The following is a 12247-nucleotide window of genomic DNA, read 5'->3' as shown; positions in this document are numbered from 1 at the left end:
CTACAATATCTCTGTTGAACTTTTAATCTTTTTCTACTGGTGCCATACCATACTACTAGTTTTCACAGCTGGCTGGTTGTTTTATTGCTCTGAGCACTATGCTGTGGGCATAAGTCCCTCCATAATACAAAGTCAGGCCTCTCAGACAGGGTAGGGTGTTGCTAGTGTAATGACTACTCTGAACCTCTCCTTAGTAGAATCTCTATTACTGTGCAGCATCTGAGAGAGAGGGAAGCTACGACAGTGCAGTCTCGAACACAGTGAAACACCTTCCACAACAGGAATAAATGTAGGCTCTAACTTGGATGTTATGGTTTCCTACTACTGTTACTGAGTTCTACAAATTTCAAAGTTATGATTCTTATTTTGTTGTAAATCATTTGGTCATCCTCTAGAGACCCTGAATGATTGCCTTTGCTAACAATGGCCAACAAAACAAATATATCTCTTTGGAGAAGTTCTAGTAAGTTCATTGCATGCCATTCCAAAGTCCTCTACTGAAAAGTGGAGGTATGGCTCTAGTAGTAAAGTGTCAGCTTGAGCAGAAAAAGTCATGTGAGTATGAGGCCCTGAGTTCAAGCCTCAGTACCAGCATTTATTTATGCCCCCCAACACACATACATACATACAGAGAGAGAGAGAGATTTTCAATTGACGACACAGAAATTGTTAATAAAGTTTGAAATTTAACTTACTCCTCAAACAGAAAAATGATTCACTTAGAACTTTAAAAAGCTGTAAGTAACAGTTAATAATGAAAATTACAACTATCTCCACCTTCATTACCCCAGGTAACAGAGTTACCTATAAATAGATAAGGGAGTAAACAGGGTACAACACACAATTCAGTGCCATTGTACTTAGGGCTGAGACATTCATAAATACCTATGATGTGAGTATATTTTTACACTTTGTCTAAAAAGACTCAGGAGCCTTGCTCATTCGTAACCATAAATCACAGAAAATACAAACCACTTCAGTAATCCCACTGTTTGGAACGATCTTCAATTGTATCTCACTAAGTTACACATTGGCTAAATATACTAGCAAGTTAAGGAAAATGTTTTCATCTTTTTCTTCTTTTTGACTTTTCAATGTTTTCAAGATGTTTCTATCATTTAAATGCTACAACCTTGAAAAGACAAACACTAGAATCTAAATTTTACCAAAGAAGAAATTAGGAAGCAAGGTAAGTCAGTGTTTTTCCAAGGCCAAAAACTCGTTAATAAATGGGAAGTTAAGGACAAAACAAGACAAGTGTGAGGGGGTGGGGATAGGGAAAATGGGAGAAAAATATGGGAAGGAGTAACAGTGTTCAAGAAGTAATGTACCCACTGCCTGATGAATGTAACTGCAACTCCTCTGTATATCACCCCAACAATAAAATAAAATTAGAAAAACAAACCCATTAATAAAATAAAGCAAAAGCAATGAAGGACTTGATTAAACATTCAGCTCTGCCCAAGAGGCTGAAATCTGAAGATCTCAGTTCAAAGCTAACCTGGGCAGGAAACTCCATGAGACACTTAAACTACTCAAAAAAGCCAAAAGTGGGCCTGGGGAGGAACATGGCCTAGTGGTAGAGTGCTTGCCTAGCATGCACAAAGCCCTGGGTAAGATTACTTCATATGTTTTTTTTCTCCAGAAAAAAAGCTGGAAGTGGTGCTGTGGCTCAATTGGTAGAATTCTAGCCCTGAGAAAACTCAAGGACATTGCATCAGGACTGGCAAAAAGAAAAAAAAAATTCATCCTGGTGAACTCATGGTGAACTTGTTTTTGTTTTCCATCAGTCAGTTGTGGGTGCTGTCACTGAGTTTTTTTGATCAAAGCTAATGCTCCACCATTTTGAGCCACAATGCCAATTCTGGTTTTTTAGTAATTAGTTGGAGATAAGAGTGTTATGGGGACTTTCCTGCCTGGGCCGGCTTTGAATTGTGATCCTCAGATCTCATCCTCCTTGAGTAGTTAGGATTATAGGAATGAGCCACAGGTGCCTGGCTCAGTAAAGAAATATTACCAGATCAATGACCAGTGATGCTTCTGAGAAGTCTCCAAAAGGAAGGAGGCACCTGTTTGGCCCTTAGATACAAAATTCTTGATGTTAAAAAATAAAGAATTTGGGCCGGGAGTTTGGCCTAGTGGTTAAAGTGCTTGCCTAGCATGCATGAAGACCCGGGTTCGATTCCTTGGTACCACATACATAGAAAAAAAAGCCAGAAGTGGTGCTGAGGCTCAAGTGGTAGAGCTCTAGCCTTGAGAAAGTCCAAGGACAGTGCTCAGGCCCTGAGCTCAAGCCCAGGACTGGCAAAAAAAAATAAAGAATTTAAGATACATTAAGGTATAGACCAAGAAAGATTATTAGTAAAGCGAAACAAAGGAAAGCTAGATCATACACAACCCAGGTATGTGCGTGTCTGGTGCAATTAGTGTGTAACTATCATGGGTATTTACAGTGGAAAAGTAGGCTGGGAATTTGGCTCAATTTCACTTTATGTTATCCTTCTTTGTTCCCATACCTGGTACAATAAATCATTATTGTTTTTACATGGCTTTATCAGCTAGGTCTAAAGATTTCAAGGTTGGCCTGCTCACTAAAGTTAAATCATTGATATCTGGGCATCCCATTAAAAAAAGATGAATTATTTCATGTTTCTGCCAAGATAAGACTTGTACCCAAAGCCAAGTTCTTTCCTTCTCTGCCAAGAGGAGTCATTTCCCAGGATAAGTATTTAGCTTGTAAATGTGTAACTTATATGAACACTTAAAATACTACTTATCTAAACAAATTCCAGGAAATGGAAACCATGGGGTTTGGTTTTTTGTTCTTGTTCTTGTTGGTTGTGCTGATTGGTTTTGCTTTGGACTTTTCTTTCTTTTAGGGAGGGCAATAGGGGACCCAGAAAACAGAGAGGGAAGGGTGAACAAATGGAGTCATGCTATTCAGTATACACCATGTGGGCAGAGATGAGAGGGGGGAAACTGGGTGAAATCAAAGGAAAGGGGGACATTGTCCAAGAAAAGAAATGTACTCATTACCTCACTTATGAAATGGTAAACCCTCTGTAAAACATCTTCATAACAATAAAATTGTATTTTTTAAAAAAAGATAGCTCTACCCAATCAGGTGCCACTGGCTCACACCTATAATCTTAGTGACTTAGAAGAATAAAATCTAAGGATTGTTCAAAGCAAGAAAGCTTGCAATCTCCAATTAATCACCAAAAAAGCTGAAAGTAGAGCTGTAGCTCAAGTGGGAGAGCGCTAGCCTTGATCACAGAAAGCTCAGCAACAGTGTCTAAGCCCTGAGTTCAAGCTCCAAGACTGGCGCGCGCGCACACACACACACACACACACAAAAGATATCCCTGCTCCGTTCCCAAAGCACAATAATAATTTTGGAAAGTATGCAAGATCGAAGGAAAAGAACTACTCTTTTTAATTTCTTGGTGCAAGTCCTAGGGCTTGAATGAAGTGCCTGCATGTTGTCCCTGATATTTTGTACTCAAGGCTAGCACTCTCTACACTTGAGCCACAGTTCCATTTACAGCTTTTTTGATAGTTCATTAGAGATAAGAATCGCACACATTTTTCTGCCAGGGCTGGCTTTGAACCACAATCTCCATATCTCAGTCTCCTGAGTAGATAAGATTACAGGCCACGGTGACCACCTAGTCCTAGCTACTCATAAGGCTGAGATCTGATGATTGTGGTTCAAAGCCGAGCTCGGCACTAAAGTCCTAGAGACTGGAGAGAATCTAATCTCCAATTAACTACTATAACTACTACTGGAAGTGGCAGTGAGGCTCAAGGGATAGGGAAGTGGCCTTGAGCTGAAGAGTTTAGGGACCACATTCAGACTCAGGGTTCCAGCTCCATGTTAAAAAAAAAAAAGATTACAGGCATGAGCCACCAGTGCCCAGCTCTTTTTACTTTGTTTTTCTACTAACCATTGCAGATTATGAAGGAGTATAAGGCTTAAAACAAAGAATATAGTGCTTATGCAAGGATATGGAACCAACCCAGATGTCCCTCAGTAGATGATTGGATCAAGAAGAGGTGATATTTATACACAATGGAATTGTATGCTGCCATCAGAATGACATCGTCCCAGGAAATGGAAAGACTTGGAAAAAAATATATTAAGTGAAGTAAGCCAGACCCAAAGGAGCATAGGCTCAATGGTTTCCCTCATTTGTAATAATTAGTACAAACCTAGGAGTCTCCTACCAGAGGATTACAATAGCTCAAAACCTAGGTACATATGGCCATACAAGATGAGGCTAAATGAAAGGATCTTCAGGGTGTAGAAATAAGAGCTTTGTATTTTGTGATTGTTGCTCTTAAAGTACTACGTTATTTCTCTTCTCTTTTGTTGTCCTTTGGTAAATCTCATATTGTTGAGGTATCTGACTTTGTTACCAGGTATATTGTATATACGTTTATTTATTTGGAGTAGGAAAGGGAAGGGGGGGAAAGATTGGGAGGGGATTGGGGGAGGGAAATGGAAACAAAAACATGAGTGGGGTGTCAATGTGTGACAAGTGATGTACCCTCTGTCTGGCCAATGTAACTGTGACCACTCTATACATTACAATAAAAAAATAATATAATGCTTATGTGATTTTTTTTTTGCCAGTCCTGGGTCTTGAGCTCAGGGCCTGAGCACTGTCCTTAGGCTTTTTTTCAAGGCTAGAGCTATATCACTTGAGCCACAGAGCCACTTCCAGCCTTTTCTATGTATGCTGTACCAAGGAATCGAACCTGGGTCTTTGTACATGCTAGGCAAGCACTCTACGACTAGGCCAAATTCCCATCACTGCTTATGTGTTTTTAATCAGGCTACACATTAATGCAGTGTGTTTCTAAATTTCTGGCTGTTGTTTCCTATGCCTCATTTTCACCTATCTTACCTCATTACCACAGCATTCAATATCACGGAAAATAGTATGAAAAATAATAATAAACTTTCTCACAACTATAACTTCTATATAATCCTAGGACCAAAAGTTCTGAAAAACCATATGAAGTTATTCAGAGCACTAATTTGAAAATAGAAAGGTCTCTAACTGCTAAATTGCCATTGGGGAAGTTATAACATTTACTTCAAACCAGCCAAAGATTCTTTTTTCCCAGTGCCCCAATAACAATCCACATCATTAAATACTCCTTTTTTGAGGTGTCAAATTTCTAATTTTATTCTTTCATTCACAAAAAATATTTGACAAAGTATACATATTTATAGGCACAGTATGATGTTTCAATAGAAATTATCAGTTAACTGTTATACACATCATCTCAAGTAAGTGTTATTTTTGTGTTGGGGGAACATTCAAAATCTTTTGAATCTAATTCCTCCAGCAGGAGGAATTTCAATACCAAACTTTAGACTCTATTTCAGAGCTATAATTATCAAAACAGCTTGATACTGGCACAAGAACAGGCCTGAAGACCAATGGAATAGAACTGAGGACCCAGATATTAAACCACAGACCTATGGCCACCTAATCTTTGACAAGGGAGCCAAAAAAATAGAATGGAAGAAAGACAGTCTCTTCAACACGTGGTGCTGGCAGAACTGGTTAAGCACCTGCAGAAAACTAAAGTTGGATCCTTCTTTGTCACCCTGCACTAGAATTAACTCCAAATGGATCAAAGACCTCGAGGTAGAAGCCGACACACTGAAAACTATACAACAAGGAATAGGAGATACACTAGGCCTCCTTGGCACAGGTCGAAACTTTCTTAATAAAGACCAAGAATCACAACAAATCAGAGAAAGGCTGGATAAGTGGGACTGCATTAAACTGCAGAGCTTTTGTATGGCAAAGGACATAACTAGTAAATTAATTAGGAAGCCTACAGAATGGGAGAAGATCTTCACTAACCATACAACAAAGGCCTCATATCTAAAATATATCAACAGTTAAAACAATTGAATCACTCCAAAACTAATCTCCAAAGAAACAACCATCCCATTAAAAGATGGGCCAAAGACTTAAAGGGAATCTTCTCTGAAGAAGAAATAAGAATGGCTTACAGACACATGAAGAAATGCTCGACATCTCTGGTCATAAAAGAAATACAAAACAAAACAATTCTAAGATTCCACCTCACTCCAGTTAGAATGGCCAGGATCAAGAAAACTAATAACAACAGGTGCTAGAGGGAATTTGGCCAGGAGGGATGACTACTACACTGTTGGTGGGAGTGCAAACTCGTTCAACCACTATGGAAAGCAGTATGGCAGTGCCTCAAAAGACTAAACATAAAACTCCCCTATGACCCAGCAATTCCACTACTAGGCATTTACCCAATTGTCCAGAAACAAGGACATACTAAATCCACTAGCACAACAATGTTCATTGCAGCACTATTTACCATAGCAAAGATATGGAACCAACCCAGATGCCCCTCAGTTGAGTGGATCGACAAGATGTGGTATTTGTACACAATGGAATTCTATGCTGCTGTCAGAAAGAATGACATCGCCCATTTGTTAGGAAATAGAAAGACTTAGAAAAAATCATATGAAGTGAAGTAAGCCAGACTCAAAGGAACATAGGCTCAATGGTTTCCCTCATTCGTCATAATCAGTAGAAACCTTGGGCTCTACTAGCAGAGATTTGCAATAGAGCAAAACCTAGATACATAAGGCCATATAGTATGACACTAAATGAAAGGAACTCTAGGATATAGAAACAAAAGCCATATAATGAGTGATTGTTGTCCTTAATGTACTGTTATCTCTCATCTCTTTTGCTGTCCCTTGGTTATCTCATATTGTTACAGTATCTCACTTTGTTATCTGATATATATATATATATATATATATGGATATATTTGTATTTGCTTATTTGAAATTGGATAGGGAAGGGGGGAAAACAAGATGAGAGGTGGGGGTGGGGGGGAGGGAAATGGGGACCAAGACATGAGAAAGGGTATCAATGTTTGTGAATTAATGCACCTTCTATCTAGCAAATATAATGTAACCCTTCTATTAATTACAATAAAATATATGAAAAAATCTTTTTGATCTATTTTGAAGTTGGCAATCAGTTACTCCATGGTGTTACAGAACCTTAGAAATTATTCTTCCTATGCAAGGCATCTCTATACCCATTAGTTAACTCTCTCTTCACCCACTCCTACTCATCCCAGCTTCCTGACAATCACTAGTGTATCTTGTAGGAGATCATCTTTTTAACCTTCTGCATGTGAGAACCTGAGACAGTGGCTCATGCCTGTAATCCTAGCTACTTAGGAAGCTGAGATCTGAAGATCAAGGTTCAAAGCCAGGCCGGGCACAAAAGGACCTGAGATTCTTATTTCCATTTAACCACTAGAAAATGGGAAGTGGGGCTGTAGCTTCAGGGATAGGGTGGTAGCCATGTTCTGAAGCTCAGGGGCAGTGCCCAGGCAGAGTTCAAGAACCATGACTAAAAAAAAAAGAAAAGAAAAGAAATACTCTCAGGGTTTTGAAACACTTCTTCACCTTTTTCACTGGCATCAAGTAGTGCAGTCTTCTGTGGGTTTTTTGCTAGCTCACTGGTAATTCCTATGTCTTGGCTATTCCTTTAGTATGCCTCATCTCTGTGTCTCAGAATGTACCTAGCTATTAGATCCAAAGTCTAAGAGACATTTAGAGTCACTTAGGAAAACTCTAGGATTTCTTCCTCCTCATAACCAAGCTACCAACAGATTCAAACTCCAGTAACTTCAAAACAAGAGTCTGGAACTAACATTTAGCCTCCTCCTTGGTCAACTCCAAAACTCTTGGCTACAATGTGGTAATAATGCAATAATGCAATAATGCAATCCTGTAGCTTTCATACCACAGTTGTCTTTCTTCTTAATGGCTCCAATGGCTTCCACTTATACATATGCACTAGGATATCTGGTCCTTTCATGACATAGTCTTTGCCTTTCTTCCCTATTTGATTTCTCACTCCTTATATCACCACTGTACTATAGTCTCCCTGTCCCCTGCCATGCTGCTTCTCAAATCTGTCATCTCAGCCAACATTTAGAGCCTTTTCCCTTGACTTTGCCTCTGCTCAGAATGTCCTTTCTCCAAATAGACACTGGGATCCTATGCTTCCTTCAGTACTGTCTGTGCTTACATCAACTCCTCAAACAAGCCTTCCCTAAGCCTTCTTATCTGAAGTACATCGCCTCTCCATAGTCTATCCCCATTCTAGGCATTTTATGAATAGTACCCAGTATGGCATGTTTTCTTAGAATGTTATTGCTTGCCTTCTTCATCGGATTCTAACCTTTATAAAAGCAGGTGTAAAACCAGCACAGAAAAGAACCTGGCACAGAGAAAGAAACTCAACAAATTGTTAAGCTGAGTGGCAGTGGCTTAGGCCTGTAATTCCTAGCTACTCAGGAGGCTGAAATCTGAGGATCATGATTAAAAGCCAGCAGAGGCATGAAAGTCTGTGAGACTCTGATCTCCAATTAACCACCAGAAAACTGGAAGTGGCACTGTGGCTCAAAGTGGTAGAGTACTAGCCTTAAGCTGAAGAGTTCAGTGACAAACCTCACCCCAAAGCAGATGTGTCTTTTCAGGGAAAGAGCCCCTGGTGAGTAGGAAGGTATTTTTTGTTAAGTGCACAGGGCTAAGTAGTACTTGAAGACAACAGTATGTTCATAAAACAGTGAAAGTATCAACTTTCACTTAATTTCTATCACTTTGGTTACGCACTCTTATTGGGGGCTATGAAATCCACTAGCACAACAATGTTCATTGCAGCACTATTCACCACAGCAAAGATATGGAACCAACTTAGATGTCCCTCAGTTGATGAGTGGATCAACAAGTTGTGGTATTTGTACACAATGGAATTCTATGCTGCTGTCAGAAAGAATGACATCGCCCCATTTGTTAGGAAATGGAAAGGATTAGAAAAAATCATATTAAGTGAAGTAAGCCAGACTCAAAGGAACTTAGGCTCAATGGTTTCCCTCATTCGTCATAATCAGTAGAAACCTTGGGCTCTACTAGCAGAGATCTGCAATAGAGCAAAATCTTGATACATAAGGCCATATAATGTGAAGCTAATTGAAAGGACTTCCAGGATATTGAAACAAAAGCCATATAATGAATGATTGTTGTCCTTAATGTACTATGTTGTCTCTCATCTCCTTTGCTGTCCCTTGGTTATCTCATATTGGTATAGTATCTTACTTTGTTATCTGATATATTGAATTTATTTGTATTTGGATATTTGAAATTTGATAGGGAAGGGGGGAAAACCAAGACGGGTGGGGGGTGTGGGGGGGGAGGGAAATGGGTACCAAGACAGGTGAAATGGTATCAATGTATGTGAATTAATGCACCTTCTATCTGGCAAATATCATGTAACCCTTTTACTAATTACAATAAAAAAACGTTGAATATTACTTTGTATGAAGAATTTCAAGCCTTGTAACCCTTCTGAAAATAAATAGTCCTAATACTTATTCCATTTCTGTCCCTGTAGGTAAAGAGTTCAAGGCCCAGGACTGGCAAAAAAAAGTTAATTCAATATGTGAATAGATGAATAGGATTTCTAGTCTGAAAACTATTAATAATACAGTTTTTATTTTAATGGAAAGTGGATAAAAGAACAAGGATGTGCCCTTAAAAGACAATTTTAGGCCAGGAGTTTAGCATAGTGGTAGAGTGCTTGCCTAGCATACACAAAGACCCAGGTTCAATTCCTCAGTACCATATACATAAAGGCAGCAGTAGTAGAGCTCTAGCCTTGAGAAAGTTCAAGAACAGTGCTCAGGCCCTGAGCCCAAGCCCAGAACTGGCAAAAAAAAGACGAATTCAGCTTCACTGTAAAATTACATGAATTTTATTTAAAAAGAAGCGAGCTGTTCTGTAGTACTAAAAATTTCAGTGTACATTTTCAGCATGATATTGGAGCTGCTATGAATTTTTTTTATTTTTTATTCACTTATCTTTTATTACATGTTATGAATTTTTTAAGTGCAGAATTACTTCTAATAGCAAAGCTATAGCTGTTTTAAGCCTCAACATTTAAAAACTGGGTATACAGATATACACACAAATAAAATAAAATAGAGCAGTTTCAAAACATCAAACCAATACAAACAGAGATGTCTTCTTTACTCTCCCAGTGATCCTCTCCACTTCCTTTCCTCATCACATTGGCACCAGGAAGTCATTAGCTACTGGAGGGCTTTCTCAATCCTAAGTGTTACATGCTATTCATTTGGCACTGCTACTGCTGTTCATGTAAGACAAATAGTAATATCCTGGAGATTTCAATGAAGCAGCTGACCAAGGGGTTGGCATGAGTGCATGCAGATTAACTGCTATTATACATTAACTTTTATCTTTCAGCAATGCAAATTATAGTACATGGAAATGTGACAAACCTCACCCCAAAGCAGATGTGTCTTTTCAGGGAAAGAGCCCCTGGTGAGTAGGAAGGTATTTTTTGTTAAGTGCACAGGGCTAAGTAGTACTTGAAGACAACAGTATGTTCATAAAACAGTGAAAGTATCAACTTTCACCTAATTTCTATCACTTTGGTTATGCACTCTTACTGGGGGCCATGAAAACGTTGAACATTACTTTGTATGAAGAGTTTCAAGCCTTGTAACCCTTCTGAAAATAAATAGTCCAAATACTTATTCCATTTCTGTCCCTGTAGGTAAAGAGAAAGAAAAATTATTTGTTGAACATGTACACTTATCTTCCATATCCATAGGAAAAGTTCACAGCACCTGGATATATCTAGTAAAAGCTTGCCCAGAAAGGTTAGGTTGCTAATTCAAGCTGAGTAACACTCATTCAAACCAAAAAGTACCTACAGTTCAAGGACTAAGTATCTCTTTTATATCGGCAAATGTTAAATCTGTTCAAGTGAACAAAATATTATGAAATGGAAATGTGCCATCATCTCATGACCTAGAAAAAATAATTTGGGGAGGTCAGTCATAGAGCTTAAACACTGGGCCTGGCTCTGTCCCTAAGCTCTAGTCTAGTACCTTGAGCCATAGTGCCACTTACAGTTTTCTGGTGGTTAACTGCAGATCAGAGTCTTATGGATTTTTGTGCAAGGGCTGGCTTTGAATCATCATCCTCAAGATCTTAGCCTCCTGAGTAGCTAGGATTATAAGCGTGAGCCACCGGCATCTGGCATGCCCTAGAAATTTAACATTCCAAATAGATAATGCAGGGGCAGACATTATTAGTTCCTGCAATATGTACACAGCAGGTGTTTCTGTAATATTGAGCCAACTGTATAGCATTTTGATAAATCAGCCTCAAGGCTACCATCATGCTTCACTTACATGTAACTATTCTATTTCATGGGCAGTTTATGCTCAAAACAGCAAGCATCCAATGATGGAGTTACCTCCCAGAGAGAGTGAAGAATAAAAGTCACTGGCACTGGGTGCTGTGTCCATGGCTTACAACTATAACTAACTACTCATGAGGCTGACACCTGAGGATCACAATTCAAAACCAGCCTGTGCAGGAAAGCTCATGATACTCGTATCTGCAATTAACTACTCTGAAAAAGGCAGAAGTGGCACTGTGGCTCAAATGCTAGAGTATTAGCCTTGAGTAAAAAGAGGCTCAGGGACAGCACCTAGGCCCTGAGTTCAAGCCCCAGGATTGGCAAAGAAAAAAGTCACTGGAATGAATTTACAAGGAAAACATTTTACTTTGACTTTGCAGAGTTGGCAGAGTTAAGATTTGGGAAAAAAAGAAAAGGTATTAAATCTCTGGATGAATTTATCTACATGATATCTTTGATCAGGATAAAGATAAATGTATTTACCTGAATAGTGTCTACACTTAAGGCCTTTTCTTCTGGGTTTTCCTTTGGGGACAAATATGAAAAGAAAAGTGAGCAGAAAATATTTGATTAGCAAAAATCACCAGAATGTTCAGATAGTTTTTCACTCTTCATTTTTTTGCCAGTCCTGGGCCTTGAACTCAAAGCTTGAACACTGTCCTTGGGTTTTCTCAAGGCTAGAGCTCCACCACTTGAGCCACAGCACTTCTTCTGGCTTTTTTGTATGTATGTGGTACCGAGGAACTGAACCTGGTCTTAGTGCTTGCTAGGCAAGCACTCCACGAGTAGACCAAACTCCTGGCCCTTTTACTCTTCATTTTACCACATGGTACTTCTATCATTACTCTTGGATTCCTGTTGACCGAATCCCACTATAGTTCTCTATATTTCCTTTTCTTTTGAGTACATAAAGGGAAAAAAAT

The 12247-nt window shown here is 39.0% G+C and overlaps 1 protein-coding gene across 1 annotated transcript in view; it reads right to left on the bottom strand.

Annotated features, from left to right (window-relative positions):
- Positions 1–9950: 9950 nt before the first annotated feature.
- The window catches only part of Cenpi (centromere protein I), a 60138-nt gene continuing 57841 nt past the window's right edge, over positions 9951–12247 (bottom strand). The window contains exons 20-21 of the mRNA XM_090326955.1: positions 11808–11849; positions 9951–10664 (exon numbers count right to left, since the gene is read on the bottom strand). Of these exons, the coding sequence (XP_090183081.1) occupies positions 10560–10664; positions 11808–11849 (147 nt within the window). The 3' untranslated portion in view covers positions 9951–10559. The remainder of the gene's footprint in view (positions 10665–11807; positions 11850–12247) is intronic.

This window comes from Megascapheus bottae, chromosome X (assembly GCF_031878675.1).
Source record: "Megascapheus bottae isolate mThoBot1 chromosome X, mThoBot2.hap1, whole genome shotgun sequence".
In the NCBI taxonomy this organism is placed as follows: domain Eukaryota; kingdom Metazoa; phylum Chordata; class Mammalia; order Rodentia; family Geomyidae; genus Megascapheus; species Megascapheus bottae.
The sequence above is the reverse complement of the archived record's forward strand: the minus strand, read 5'-3'. Positions and strand labels throughout refer to the sequence as shown.